Here is a 13,349-nt window from a genome sequence, read left to right on the forward strand (position 1 = left end):
ACACACACACACACACACACACACACACACACACACACACACACACAAAACAGGCAGTGAATGCTGGATTTCTTTGTTGTGGTTGCTTGCAAATGCTATTTCTTTTCTCCGAGTAGTGGTCATTAACTCTTAGATGCCAACTTAAGGCAAGGAAAGCGTATGTCCTCATTTGTAATTGCTAGAGAAAAATCCCAAAGCTGTCAGGTGTCTCAAATGTTGAAAGAGGAACCATATTGTGCTGGGAACAGAGTATGTACTGGAATCCTGGGAGACCTGTATTCTAACCCTGGCCCTGCCCTAAATGGCTGTGTGCTCCTGGGCATGTCCCTTCCCCTTGCTGAGCCTTTCCTTGACTCAAGAAAAGGTTGGATTCGGTGATTTCTGATCATGTCCAGAAGTCACAAGGGGAAACATATCACCTCTGTTTACTTTGTACATCTTGAAAAGGCCTTTTTAGCTTATGACATCCACGTGCTAATTGAAGGGCTATCTTTGTCTCTTACTGCCTACTTTCTTGCAAACAATCAGTAGTGGAGGCAAGGGGAGCTAGGGCATGGGTTTGCTTTTGGTCATGGTGGATCTTACACGAGGCTCTAGGAGTGACCTCCCGATGAGCGTATCTGCAGGCCCCATTGTACTGATGAAAGAATTCCAACCTGCCTCAGGAAGGCTGTGACTCTGGCTACAAGGGCGTGATGCTGCGCTCATCTCGGGGGGCCTCCAACTCCCACTTGGCTCTCCACACAGCTTGAGGTTCCTTGTCCTGTTTTCTTTCTGTGGGTCTACTTGTAGATCTTGTTTTTCTCTTCACACCTTCATGGCACATGCAAATGAGGGTACACACACAGGCACCCAGTTCCCAGTGCTTGCACCATTAGCACACTGGTCCAATCCACATCTCAGCCACACCTGCCCCCTTGCCGTTTGTCAGACTCATTAGGCACACCCCATTTCGGAAGGTGGTTGCTGTCCCTCTGCTTGGAGTGCATTCCCCCCAGGTATCTACATGGACTGCTCTCCAGCATCCTTCTCTAACGTCCCAATTCAAGATAGGTGTCCTGCTCCCCGCGTGATCCCTAGCCAAGCTTTCTGTCCCCCTTCCTGGTTTCCATTTGTTCTATGACCTTTGCCACGATTTAGCAAACCACATAGTTTTTACTTTTTCTCTCCAACAGAATGTGACCTCAAGGAGGGTAGGGATTTCTGTCTACGTCTATACCCAGTGTCTAGACCAGTTGTCTGGCGCACATACTATGTACTTAATGAATGTTAAATAAATGAATGAACTGTCTTCCAACCACCCCTTTGTCATTGTTTAGTATCCACTACATAGAGAGGCTCTGGAGAGGGTAGGAGAATAACATACAGCACAAGATGATGGGGATGTGTCTATCAAGTGCCTGGCAGAGTGTCTCATCATCCATAGCACACACTCAGTAAATAGGTGGCAAATGAAAGAATGAATGGCCCCTTATTAGGAAGAGCAAATGGTCTAGTAGGGGAGCAGAGCCATGAGTTTCTGACAAGCTAGAATAAGTGCCCAAGGCGAAGTATACACAAGAGCTCTGGGAGTTCTAGGGGTGGGACAGTGTATGCTTTCCAGCTCAAACGGTAAAGTTACCGTGTGCCAAGCATGGTGCTCAGATATTACCTCTAAGCCTCAGAAAAAGTTTGCCAATCCCTGCTCGGTACCAAGCAGATTGTTCTCCTCCTTCTCCCAACTGCTTCTTTGCAAATTTTCTCCCCCAGGCCTCATGGTCAGGGGTTGCTGCTTCTGGAAGATGCCCTTCCAGGCCCTGTGTGGTGCCAGCCACCCTCGTGTGCTGGGGAAAGCAGGCTATGGCCTCGCTTGCATAGAAGACGCCCTCCCTGACCATCCAGGGAGGTCCAAGCTCGTCTTCTCTTGGGCTTCCATAAAACTTCGTTCACATCTGTCACCTCCCTCCACTGGACTGTGTGCTTCTGGAGCACAGGGATCCCATTGGAGTCGGCTGTGCCCCCGGCCCCTTGTATGGAAATGGGCCTGAGGTGTTCGCTGAATGAAAGGGAGGTAACCTGTGGGTGACCATCTGGAGTTGCTTCATTCACAACCTGTCTGGCCTACCAAAGGCAGTGTGCTTTCTTCACACAGAAGCTGCCTAAAACGTCCTTTCAGGAGGCTTTTAGTGTGACTTCACAAGCTTAGGATGTGTTCGAGTTCTTTCGTTTCAGCATTAAAAGAAAAGAAATTTCCCAGAAATCCTTTAATAGCTGCTTACCTGAACTTGCCCTCACTCTACACTGTGCTCAGAGAAAATAGCTTTCTCTGGGCCTTTCAGTGGTTATTTTTATTTTCTCAACTTCCAGAGAGAAGCATTCTTTTGCTTTTGTTCATCAATATAAAAGTAAGACAATCAACAATTTGAAGGGTACTTCCTTTCAATACAGTAATTGAGTTAATGCAGAGTTTTTAATGGGTCTGTTCCCTCACTCGGAATGTTTTTATGATCTCAATGTAGAGTGCGTGTCCCACTGCTTTGGGAGTCTGCTTTGTAGATAATTTATAAAATGGCAAGAGGAGACTAGAATACTCTGGAAGAAAGTGTATGGACCAGAGACACAAGAATTTTGAAATGATGAAAAATGGAAAAAGCAGCTCTTTGCCAAAGCCTGGGTCTGCAGTCATGGAGTTTCCCTTCCCACTGATGGTGGCAAGTGGGCCTGGGGTGGTGAGGGAGGGACTGGAGTCAGATGGAACACTGATGCTCAAGCACGGAAGGGCAGGCACAGAGCCAGTTTGCGCCACAGACAGAACTGGGCTTCCAAATCTCCCTCTTAGCAGGAACATCTCTCACTGGGCCTCGGGCCTCGGATGCCAAAGGGTCCAGGCCTTTCCTTTTAGAGCTGGAGAAACACACCCAGTGCAGGGGAGGGGCCCCGGGCCCCGCCTCCCCCCAGCCCCGTCCCTCCTGGAGTTCCCCTGGGAGCTAGGGACAGCCTCGAGCTAGGGACAGCCTCGGGACTAGGCGGATGCTCTTCCAACTATGGGCAGTGGAGGGAGTGGGGGAGTCCACCGAGCCTTAGATCAGCAGTAGATCAGCAGTAGAGTGGATGCTTTTATGTATTTTAGGTCAGGGTGTTTTAGTATTAATATAAAAATCACCATGAAGGCTAAGTGCCTTCACATTTTCAACACTATTATGCCTTTGGTTTTATTAAACGGCACTTACTATGTATCAATGAATATTTCATTGGTCTTTCATTACCGAGTGAATCATTGAAAAATCACTGCCATCTCATTAACAGATATTTTTATGGCCATCATTTGGCTTAAAGATCAAATAGTTAAAGAAATTTGGAATCGCATCATGTTAAACTTTTCTGTCTTGCCATTAGCTGAAATCTGACCAGAATTTCCTGTGCGCAAAAATTACTCTAGTCTCAGAATTGGCCTTCACTCCTGAGTTGTCAATACAAAATATTTGGGGTCTCTTAAGTTGCTGAGTTTCTGAAAAAGCAATTTTCATAAGATACTTACTTTCCATTGCCTACCCAGGGAGATGGTATCTGAGCGACTTTTGAAGCATTTTGCTAAAAAAGAGAGAGAGAGGGAAATAAGGACATCTATTTTGTGTTTTATTAATTCAGAAACAGATGGAAGTGTGATTTCGAGTACATTAATATTGATTGCAGCATTTCGGGATGCCTCCTGTTCTGTTAGCAGAGCTGGATGTAAGCGCACGTCGGCACACCATGACACACACTCGGTGAAAATAGCTGGGTAGGATAATTAGCGGGCTCCAATCAGGACCATGCAAGTCACTTGATGAAAGATCTTATATACTAAAAGGCCCAGTAAAATCAGACTCAGTTCTCCAAGAAGTGGCTTAATTATCCTCATCTGAAATTTATTCTGCAAAACAAGCTTCTTCAGAGTACTGGCAAGCTTTTCACCTTTAGCTCCCATGGCAAAATTTTTCCCTGGGATGCAACGTGGGCTGTAATTTCTGACATCCCAGGAATGGGCCAGGACGGAGCAGTGTTTTGTGGTTTGTTTGGTCATGAATCACCTTGATTTGCGATCTTAACACGCACATCCCTGTTTAGCAAAGCAACTGGCCCGGGGCTGCATTGCTATGGACCGCTAAGGATTCTTTGTCCCTCTGAATGGAACTGGGCTGGTTTCAAAAGTTGGCCTCCTGCATTTGAGGGGCCACACGCTTGCGGAGCACTCAGCACCACCACCTTAGGACAGTGGTCCAGCTCACCATTATGATGTCACCAGGTCAGAGCCCAGAGTGCACAGGACCAGGACCCCCAGGGCACTGAGCCTGACTCAGGCTGGTCTCTTCAACCCCACGACCGAGGTTATGCTTCTCCCCCTGCCTCTTGGGTTCCAGTCCAGCCCCCTTTGCAAATAGGGTGCTAGGGAGAGTCAGGCATTTTCAGGAGCCCAGTGAGCAGGCAACACTTCTCTGGAGCACAGAGACCCACACCTAAGGTGTGTTCTGCAAACTCTAGTTTTTAATCTAAAAGCAGCTCAGCACGCTGCCAGAGGAGTGAGTTATTTGACATCTGTCTGGCATTTTTGCAGTGGCCTGAAAGTCACAAAGAACAGGCCAAAGAGGACAGATACTAGGGTGTGGCTCTCAAAGTATAAGCCCAAGCCCACCAGCAGCATCACCTGGAAACTCGTTACATGTGCCAACTCTTGGGCCCTGTCCCAGGCCTCCAGTATCAGACTCTGGGGGTGGGACCCAGGACTCAGGGTTCACGAGCTCTCCAGGGGATCCAGATGCCCACTCAGGTTCGAGAACCACCTTTCTACAGCATAGGTGGAGACCGTACACTTGGGGGGGGGGATGGGCAGCTTTTGTATTTGACGCGTCACCTACAGGAGCACCAGCTTTATGGCATCGTGGCCACACCGCGGAATAGCTGGCAAACGTGCTCTTTTTCCCAACTGAGTTGGCGTCCTCATACAGCTGGGCACTGCCACTCATGGCATCTGGGTGACCAATGTGAAGGTCATGGTTTGATTCATCTCAGACAATTGCTTTGGTGCAATTTAGCCAAGCAGTCTCATGCACTTGGCAGAAATGATAGTAGTAATAATAATAAATAATCATCCTTTGCCTTTAAGATGTGACCAACAGGAGCCTTGAGCCTTCTCAAATCTGAATCATGACCAGTGTGGGGGGCAGGGGTTGAAAATGAAGCAGAAGCTTCAGAGACCATCAAGCCAGTGACCCTTTAGTGGCTTGCAGTTTTTATCTCGGCTTGTTCCCAAATTTTGGCATTCATTTTGCAATTGAAATTTCTTTCTTTTCTTTTTCCTTTTTTTTTTTTGGCTTGCAAATTAAAATCTCCAGTTCCCTAGACCACGGATTTATTTATTTATTTGTTGTTTGTGTGCTAGTTCATTTTGGTAACCAGAACAATCAGTTGTTTTATTTTATTTTATTATTTATTGATTGATCAGTTGTTTTAGAGTACAACGACTGTACTCCCAAGACTGCCCATGGCCAAAGGACTCCTATGGGAATTGTTATTCCCCCAGAGCCCAGGGCGGCTGCAGTGAATTCTCCCATTGTGGCAAAATTTCTGGGCTGGCTGCTCACTTCACAGGAGACTGGCCATGGTCACAACCTGTGTCCCCTGGTGGGTCCCCACCAGGCAGGATGGGGAAGGAGGCATCATCATTCCCATGACTGCGACTGGGAAGATGCCAAGGGCCATTTGGTCAGTCCAGGAGATAATCAGGGGGTGGTACTGCTGCACCTTCTCTTCCAGGAATCAAATCAAACCTAAGCTCTCTGCTGAGCCCCAAGGGAGAGAGGCAGGAGGGCCATGGCCGGCTGGGATGATGGAGGTTAAGCCTGTGGCAGCAACAACCTTGACATTTAATCACATGCTTGCCACGTTTCATTAGTGATTGTATTCACTCCGTACTTATAAATTATACAAAATAAGGATTACCTTAAAATATTCCATCAGTGATCTGGAGTACTTCATAGCATGGTCCTTCTTCAGCTTGAACATCCGCAAATAGAGAAGTGATAAACATCTGTAGCTGTGGTGAGGAGGAAAGGATTATGTTAATGTTGGTGCTTCACGAAAGCCACGCACTGGCAACGAAATGCTGATTCACAGTTTGCGCTCACTCCCCTACGGTTACTGAGGAACAGAAGTGAAAAAAGAAAAATGTTTCAAAGAGAAGGGGTAAGCATTAAAATCCCATCTTGATAAGGGTATAAATTAGGAGAGTAAATGTTTAGTCAGCGACTGAAGAAATCCATTAGTTATCCTTTAATAGTTTAATGGAAAACAAGAATAATGATCTGGGGTAAGCAGCTTAAGTTGATCTGGAGTTTTCAAATCCTTCTGTGACATTTCAGCTGCCTCCTTGCAGCCTCCATGAGACTTACCATAATACCGCCAGCTTTTTGTCCCCGTCTGAAGCCAAGGGGCTCGCAAAGTTCTTCAGTCTCATCGCGTACCTTTGAAGAGAAAGGACAAGCTCAAGTGCCATCTGCATGACCCCTCAGAAAAGTCCAGAAGTCATTGCTATTCCCATCGCCAAAGGAGGGCATGCTAAGTGAAATAAGTCAGTTAGAGGAAGACAAATAGCACATGATTTCACTCATATGTGGAATTTAAGAAACAAACCAAACAAGTGGAGGGAGAGAAAAAGGAGACAAATTGAGAAACAGACTCTTAACTCTAGAGAACAAACTGATGGTGACCAGAGTAGGGGAGGGGCGGGGGGGGGAACAGGTAATGGGGATTAAGGAGGGCATGTGTAGTGATGAGCACCAGGTGATGCGTGGAAGTGCTGAATCGCTATATTGTACACCTGATAGAACACTGTATGTTCACTAAGTGGAATTTAAATAAAAACTAAAAAAAAAAAAGAAAGAAAGAAAAAAAAACATTCTGGCAAAAGACCGTCCCTAGGACCACTCTAGCTAACAGGCATGACTGGTTGGCAATGAGAGGCGGCCGCAGATGTCAGCCTCAGTCGTTTATGACAGACGAGGTAAATAATACACGACTGTGTCTGACATGGGCATGGGGAGCCCACAATCACACAGTTAAAAAGGTCTTTTCTAATGGCTCAGGTTTTGAAGATATTCCTATAGAAAGTGGTTTTGTTTTTTTAAGAGGAAGGTCAGTTTCACAGCATTTGAAGGTCTACGCGCCCTTAATTTATGGTGCTTGTGTATTTTGTCTTTCCATTCTCTTTAATTGTTACTGTTCCACACTGGGGTGATCAAAGGTTGAGCAGTTCTCATTTTTTTTCTTCTAGCTGAGCACATCCCATTCGGGGCATTTAGACTCTTGAAAATCAATTCATTGCATAAAATCATTGTCTGAGCTTTAATGCAATTTCACAGGTACCTGTGGAGGAATAAGTAATGGAGTTCAGCGTTGCAGAAGGAAGTTGGAAGTATGCAGGCAGCCTAGGTTCATTCTCATTTACGAGAAGGCGATGGGGAGCCTGCACCATGGACTCCCCATCTTCAACAGCCTCCCCAGAACACCGGTGTCCCAGGGCTTGCCCCTCAAGACCAGGCACCCCCTCTCCTGGTTATGGTTCCACTTCTGTGGAGGGAACGTTTTCCCAGCAAAAGGACCTGTGCACTTGATGTGGGTCCCTTCTGTTGTTGCCATATTAAGCAAAAGGACTTTTATTATGTAATAAATCAAACTGTCTTTGACAGTTGGATCGCTGAAATGTCAAGTCATTGTGATGCCCCACCTGTTTGCACAAATACATTTCTACTGCAGATTCCCAGGGCTCAGAGCCACTATACTGACTTGAAGGAAGAAAACTGGGCTATCTCTGTGGCCAGCATACTGTCAGAGAGTAATAAAAATCTCTCCACCACCATATGATGCCCCTAAAAACTATGTTCACATTACAGTCACCCTCTAATTGCAACCACTTTTGAAGTGAGTGGATTGTGGAACTTCAGTTGCTTCAATGGACCAGAAGACCTAGTTGCTTTGGCCCATTTTATTCCCAACTGAAATTTTCTCAAAAAGAAATTATACTCACACAGGCCTTACAGAAAATGCAAGAAATGTACATAGAGAGAGAGGGCACACAAAGGGGTGCATGTAAAACTCTGAATAAAGTCCATGGATTTTATCAATGGCACCGTCCTGTTCGCGATACTGTTGGGGGAAACTGGGTGCGGGGCCACAGGAGCTTTCCCGATCATTTCTTTAAAACTTTTTTTTTTTTGGAAGATTTTATTTATTTATTTGACACACAGAGAGAACAAGCAGGGGGAGCAGCAGAGGGAGAGAGAGAAGCAGGCTCCCCGCTGAGCAGGGAGTCAGACATGGGACTCGATCCCAGGACCCTGGGATCATGACCTGAGCCGAAAGCAGACACTTAACCGACTGAGCCACCCAGGTACCCTCCCGATCATTTCTTACAACGGCACAGGAATCGACAATTAACTCAAGATAAAGTTTCAAACTATTGACTCTAAAGTGAACGTCCATACGTTCTCCACTGTAAATAATTATGGGAAAAGAAATGTTTTCTAATGGGAATAAATGTTACTCAAAGTCTCACATTGCATTTTTATCAGAAACGAAATATGATGCTCTGCTTTTATATCTTTAAGAGAGCATGTATTTTCCTAAAAGAAAATGAAGAAGAAAGAAAAATACAGAGAGATGGGAAACACCCATCATTTTACCCTACTGCAGCTCTGATCTCATTTCCCTTCCGGCTTGGTCCACAGGCAGAAACATGCTTTTCATGGTCAGAGATGTAGCGTGTATATAATTCTGCAGCTACATAGTCTCCATCGTTGCTGCAATTCACTGGCTGCAAAGAATTCTGTTGAGTGTACTACAGTGTAATTACTTACTCTTCTATGATTGATTATTTGGTTTGCTTCTAATTGTGTGCTATAATATATGCCAAACTGAACACTGTACAGATAACTCGCTCTCCTCTTACAATTATTTTCTTCAGTACAGGAAATTCACATTTCCCGAAGTTGAATTGCTGGCTGAAAAGATATGAATGCTCATTTGTAAAGGTTTCCCTCCACAATGCCAAATTGCCCTCAATTTACAATGATCAATTTCCATTCCCAACACAAGCAAAGGTGAGGCCTAGGTCACCATTATCGTGTGTGTGTGTGTGTGTGTGTGTGTGTGTGTGTGTGTGTGTGTGTTAACACTAGGTATTAGCATTTTTCTCTTTTCTTATTAATTTAAGAAGTGCCTTTTTTTTTTTTTAAAGTTCGCATGTTTGGATAGATAGAGAACATGAATTTTCTCTGTGTTTGTTCACTAATGCTGCCCCTCGATTTTTAATTTTTGCCAGAATTTTCATCTCGTGCATCTTTGAAAATCACTGGCGGCTTCGAATCCACTGAGAAATCAATTTCCCGTTAAAAGCTAGAGAATGGCTGTGGTGGCTTTCACAGAGCATAAAGTTAAGTCTGAGAGATAGATACTTTACATGCTACTTTTGTGGCTTTAACTTCCCTCTTCTGGTTCTATGCAAGCACAGTTTTTTTTTTTTTCTCTTTATAATACTTTGCATTCTTTTGATATTTTGGAAGACTTTGCTGGGAAAATATGCATGCTAAATGTGTCCAATGTTTGTCTGAAGGTTTAATTACAAGGGCCTCGGATTTGTAACATTTTATGCAGACACAGGCAACATCCATAGTAAAAACTGGGCCTGGCATTATCAATTTATCCAGCCAGAGGTGACCCGGATAGAAAGGACCTATCAGGTGAGGAACTGCTCACTAAAACAAAAGCAATTTCGTGCATCCAGCAAATGATGGTGCTTTTCCACTCTTAAGAGGTGGATTCAATCATTTTACAAATATCTGCACGTTACTGGAAAATACAACAGTGGGCATTTCTTCTCTTTCCCCATCTTCCAGGAATTTTTCTGATTACTCACAAATTCTACGCCACCAAGACCAAGGGCAGGCCAGGTAATTTCATTTCAAATGCAGATGAGACCGATAATCTGTGCAGTTAATATGCCGGGCTCCTCTTCTCATCCTCTGATCCTTACCCCTCCCCCTCCTACCACCTTGTCTATTTCCCTGAAATTACAGACACAGGGGAAGTTCACTGCACACCTGCGGCCCTCAACCCCAACTTTGTATTGGAACAGAGGCCCCTCCTTTTTAATAACCAAGGCAGAAATTCTGAGAAAACATGGTTCATAACAGAAATCCCGATAGCGCCACCTTCCTTGAATTATAAAACTGCACTCTGAAAAGGCAAGTGTCAATGCCAAATGGTGAAATTACTATACTTTACTTCCACCCACTACGTTTCCATTTTAATTTTATGAATATTGCAAATTATAACACTCACATTATAACCTCTGAAGGGGATAATTTATAAAAGCAGTGTCCATCAATTATAAATTTTCCATGACATTAATAAAATGGCAAGAACTAATTATGATGACTTCTAAGAAGAAGATGTGTAGGACAAACCATTAGTAGGAGGAAATGATATTTTTAAAAAACATAGCAGCTTCTAATTACGACTGAAATGAGCTTAGGAAGATGGCTGCAGAAAGGCCATTAACCTGAGGAGCTCCACAGTCTCGGAGTACATGGTATACGGAGACTTGGCTTCCAGAGGGTCGCGTTCCATTGCATTGCCACATTCGGTGAAGGACAGGGCTGCGTCGGCATAATTCACGGCTTTGCCAAATTTCTCGAACTGAAACAGGAAGATGACTCGTCACCATGATATTGCCTCTTTTCTCCCTCATATAAAGGGGTGGGTCTCAATCCCGGGGCCTTTTTGCACCCCTCCCCCAGGGTACGTTGGGCAACGACTGGAGATATCGGGGGTCGTTGGCACGAGGGACGAGTTGGCAGAGGCCAGAGATGTGGCTAAACACCCCACAATGCACAGGACAACCCCGAGCAGTGAGAAATACCCGGCCCAAGATGCCAAGAGTGCCGAGGTTGAGAAACCCCGATGGAGAAGGGGGGGGGGGTCAGTGTGTGAATTTGTATCGACAGTGACATAGCTGATTTAAGGTTCTATTGTCATGACCCCAAGGCTGGTAGAGAAGAGAAAAATGCAGCCAAGGTATCGTGTATGGTGGTGGTATGATCATGTATCTGTGGTCCTGTTGCTGGTGTGATTATTTTTGGGGGGATCAGAATGCAAATCATGCCGTGACTAGTTTCTATTCGCTGAATTGACTAGACTGGGCATTGTAGTGTCCTATGGACAGAGCTGCTGGTGGAACTCTGCTTTTCATAGGCCTCATGGACAACTTCCGTCTGCAGTCTTTGTGAGCACATCAACCCCACCCCCAGGGGAAGAGTAAAAAATGGATGCTATTGTCATGAAAAATGTGAAGCTTCCATGTGACTGTTGACAATAATCACATCACTTTCATTGTAAATGATGGTCTGCAATAGTGTGTCAAAAAGCCAAAAAATATAGCACTACTAAATATTTTAGTTTAGCAAAATTTTATTGCAAAAGGTTTTAGCCCTGATAATGGTCATGATTAAACTGACTTAGACATACTGATTTCTTTTTTATGTGTAATGAATATTATATATGACACTTTTATAGTGAGTATTTTATAACAGTATTTAATGTTTTCAATTTTTGATAGCTGGATATAAGAATTCCACTTATACAGAATTTTATGTAAAGAGAACCAATATAATGCAGATTTAGCTATTTTAATTTTCTTGTGTACCTTTTATCAAAATATTTTCTTGCAACTGTGAAGGTTTCAATTCTCAAAATGGCAGAGTAGCTGTCTCTAGCAAAGGATTAAGTACAACTATAAAATGATGAGTTACAGGTCCTACAGAACTGCTATTGTAAATGACTCTCTTTATAATAAATGTTCCGCAGCTTTTATATACTGCAGGAATTCTGCCGTTTCCTTACTATAAGCTGTTGTGGAAGAATATTGTTCTCAACCAAATTCAAAGTGATTTTATGAAAACCTATGTGTGTGTATGCAAACTATCTCCTTTTCTCATGCCTCACCCGATTATTTCCTTAGGTAATTTGGCTCTGACTGTCTTGTGGGGAAATTAATCTTTATATCCTGATTTTTCAAAGTGACTTTTCACTCACAAACCCATAGCTGGAAGGTTTCTTAAAGATCTCCTAGACCGAACCTCTCTTTTTCCAAAAGGAGAAACTGAAGTCCAGAGAGATGTATACTTGGCCATTGTGCCAAATGGTCCCGGGGCCTCAGTTTTCCCATCCATAAAACAAGGGGCTCGAACTACAGGGGGCCTTCTGGCCTCTAAATGAGTGTTTCTCAACCTTTGTTTCCATCATCACCACCTCCCCCCGGGGCCCCTGTGGGAGCTATTTGAGATATTTGTTTCACACACCTCCACCGAAACATAAAGACCAAAAACATACTCAACCTCTCTTCATGTCTTGTGGCCTGGAAGGTCACGCACCATTGCAACGTCTGACTTTTTTTACTTTAGCCCCCCAAACTGGTTTTTGCCCCCATGGGGGGGGATGGAATATCCCCAAATGAGAATGCATTTTCTAAATGGCTTAGACCAAAAGTGATTTGGGGGGTACACATAAACACGACCCTGGAAGGTACAGAGTGATGCTGGGTCTTAATCCTATGTACGTATCTCTGTGGCTCTGATTTTTCTCAGTTCTTCCGAACCTCTCCTACATGGTCTCACGTGCGTGCCCCACTCCATGAGCCCGCAGACCAGCCTGTCAAGGGAACGTTTATGTGCTCCCTTGCCCCGATTTTGAAGGGTCAACTCCAGAGCCCTTCTGTGGTGCTGCAGAGTTGAGGACATGCAGAGCAAACCAGTGCTCTTCAAGCCAGCAGCACTGCCTTCCAAATCTCTGGCTGCCCATACGACGGTCATGGGCATAGTCTCCCTAGCATCTCCAGCGGAGCAGGCACCCAGCCTGCCTTGTCATTTTTGTCTGCAGGAGCAGGGGACAGTAGCTTTCAAAAGGACAGTTCCCACCACAGAAAGCTTAGCTGTAGACAATACCTAATACCCGAGCAATGTGGACCGCGGTGGGAAAATGACAGAAAGTAGGGAAGCAGCAGATGCAGATATAAGTCACAAGTCACAGTGCAGGGGCTGTCGAAGAATGCTAACACAGCCCTGCCAGTGTCCAACATCGCGGGCCAGCTAAGCCCCGGATGGACACACTGCCATGATGGGAGTATACTGGTTGTTTTTGTTTTTGTTTTTGTTTTTTAACATAACGGAGTTGAACTGATACCTCTAAATGTGCTGGGGTTCAGTCAAAGGTGAGGACCCTGAATTGAGGCACTGCCCTTCTCTGGGGGCAGTGAAGAGTGTTAATACCCTTGCCTGGGT

General features: G+C 44.8%; 1 protein-coding gene across 3 annotated transcripts in view; it reads right to left on the reverse strand.

Annotated features, from left to right (window-relative positions):
* AFF2 (ALF transcription elongation factor 2) overlaps positions 1-13,349 on the reverse strand; it is a 450,433-nt gene that overhangs the window by 10,168 nt on the left and 426,916 nt on the right. For all 3 annotated transcript variants that reach the window (XM_073888506.1, XM_073888504.1, XM_073888505.1), the window contains 4 exons: positions 10,574-10,710; positions 6,408-6,479; positions 5,959-6,052; positions 3,518-3,570 (listed from right to left, as the gene is read on the reverse strand). In XM_073888506.1, the coding sequence (XP_073744607.1) occupies positions 3,518-3,570; positions 5,959-6,052; positions 6,408-6,479; positions 10,574-10,710 (356 nt within the window). The remainder of the gene's footprint in view (positions 1-3,517; positions 3,571-5,958; positions 6,053-6,407; positions 6,480-10,573; positions 10,711-13,349) is intronic.

This window comes from Callorhinus ursinus, unplaced genomic scaffold (genome assembly GCF_003265705.2).
Source record: "Callorhinus ursinus isolate GAN/ISIS: 27379988/994484 unplaced genomic scaffold, GSC_fseal_2.0 scaffold91, whole genome shotgun sequence".
In the NCBI taxonomy this organism is placed as follows: Eukaryota; Metazoa; Chordata; class Mammalia; order Carnivora; family Otariidae; genus Callorhinus; species Callorhinus ursinus.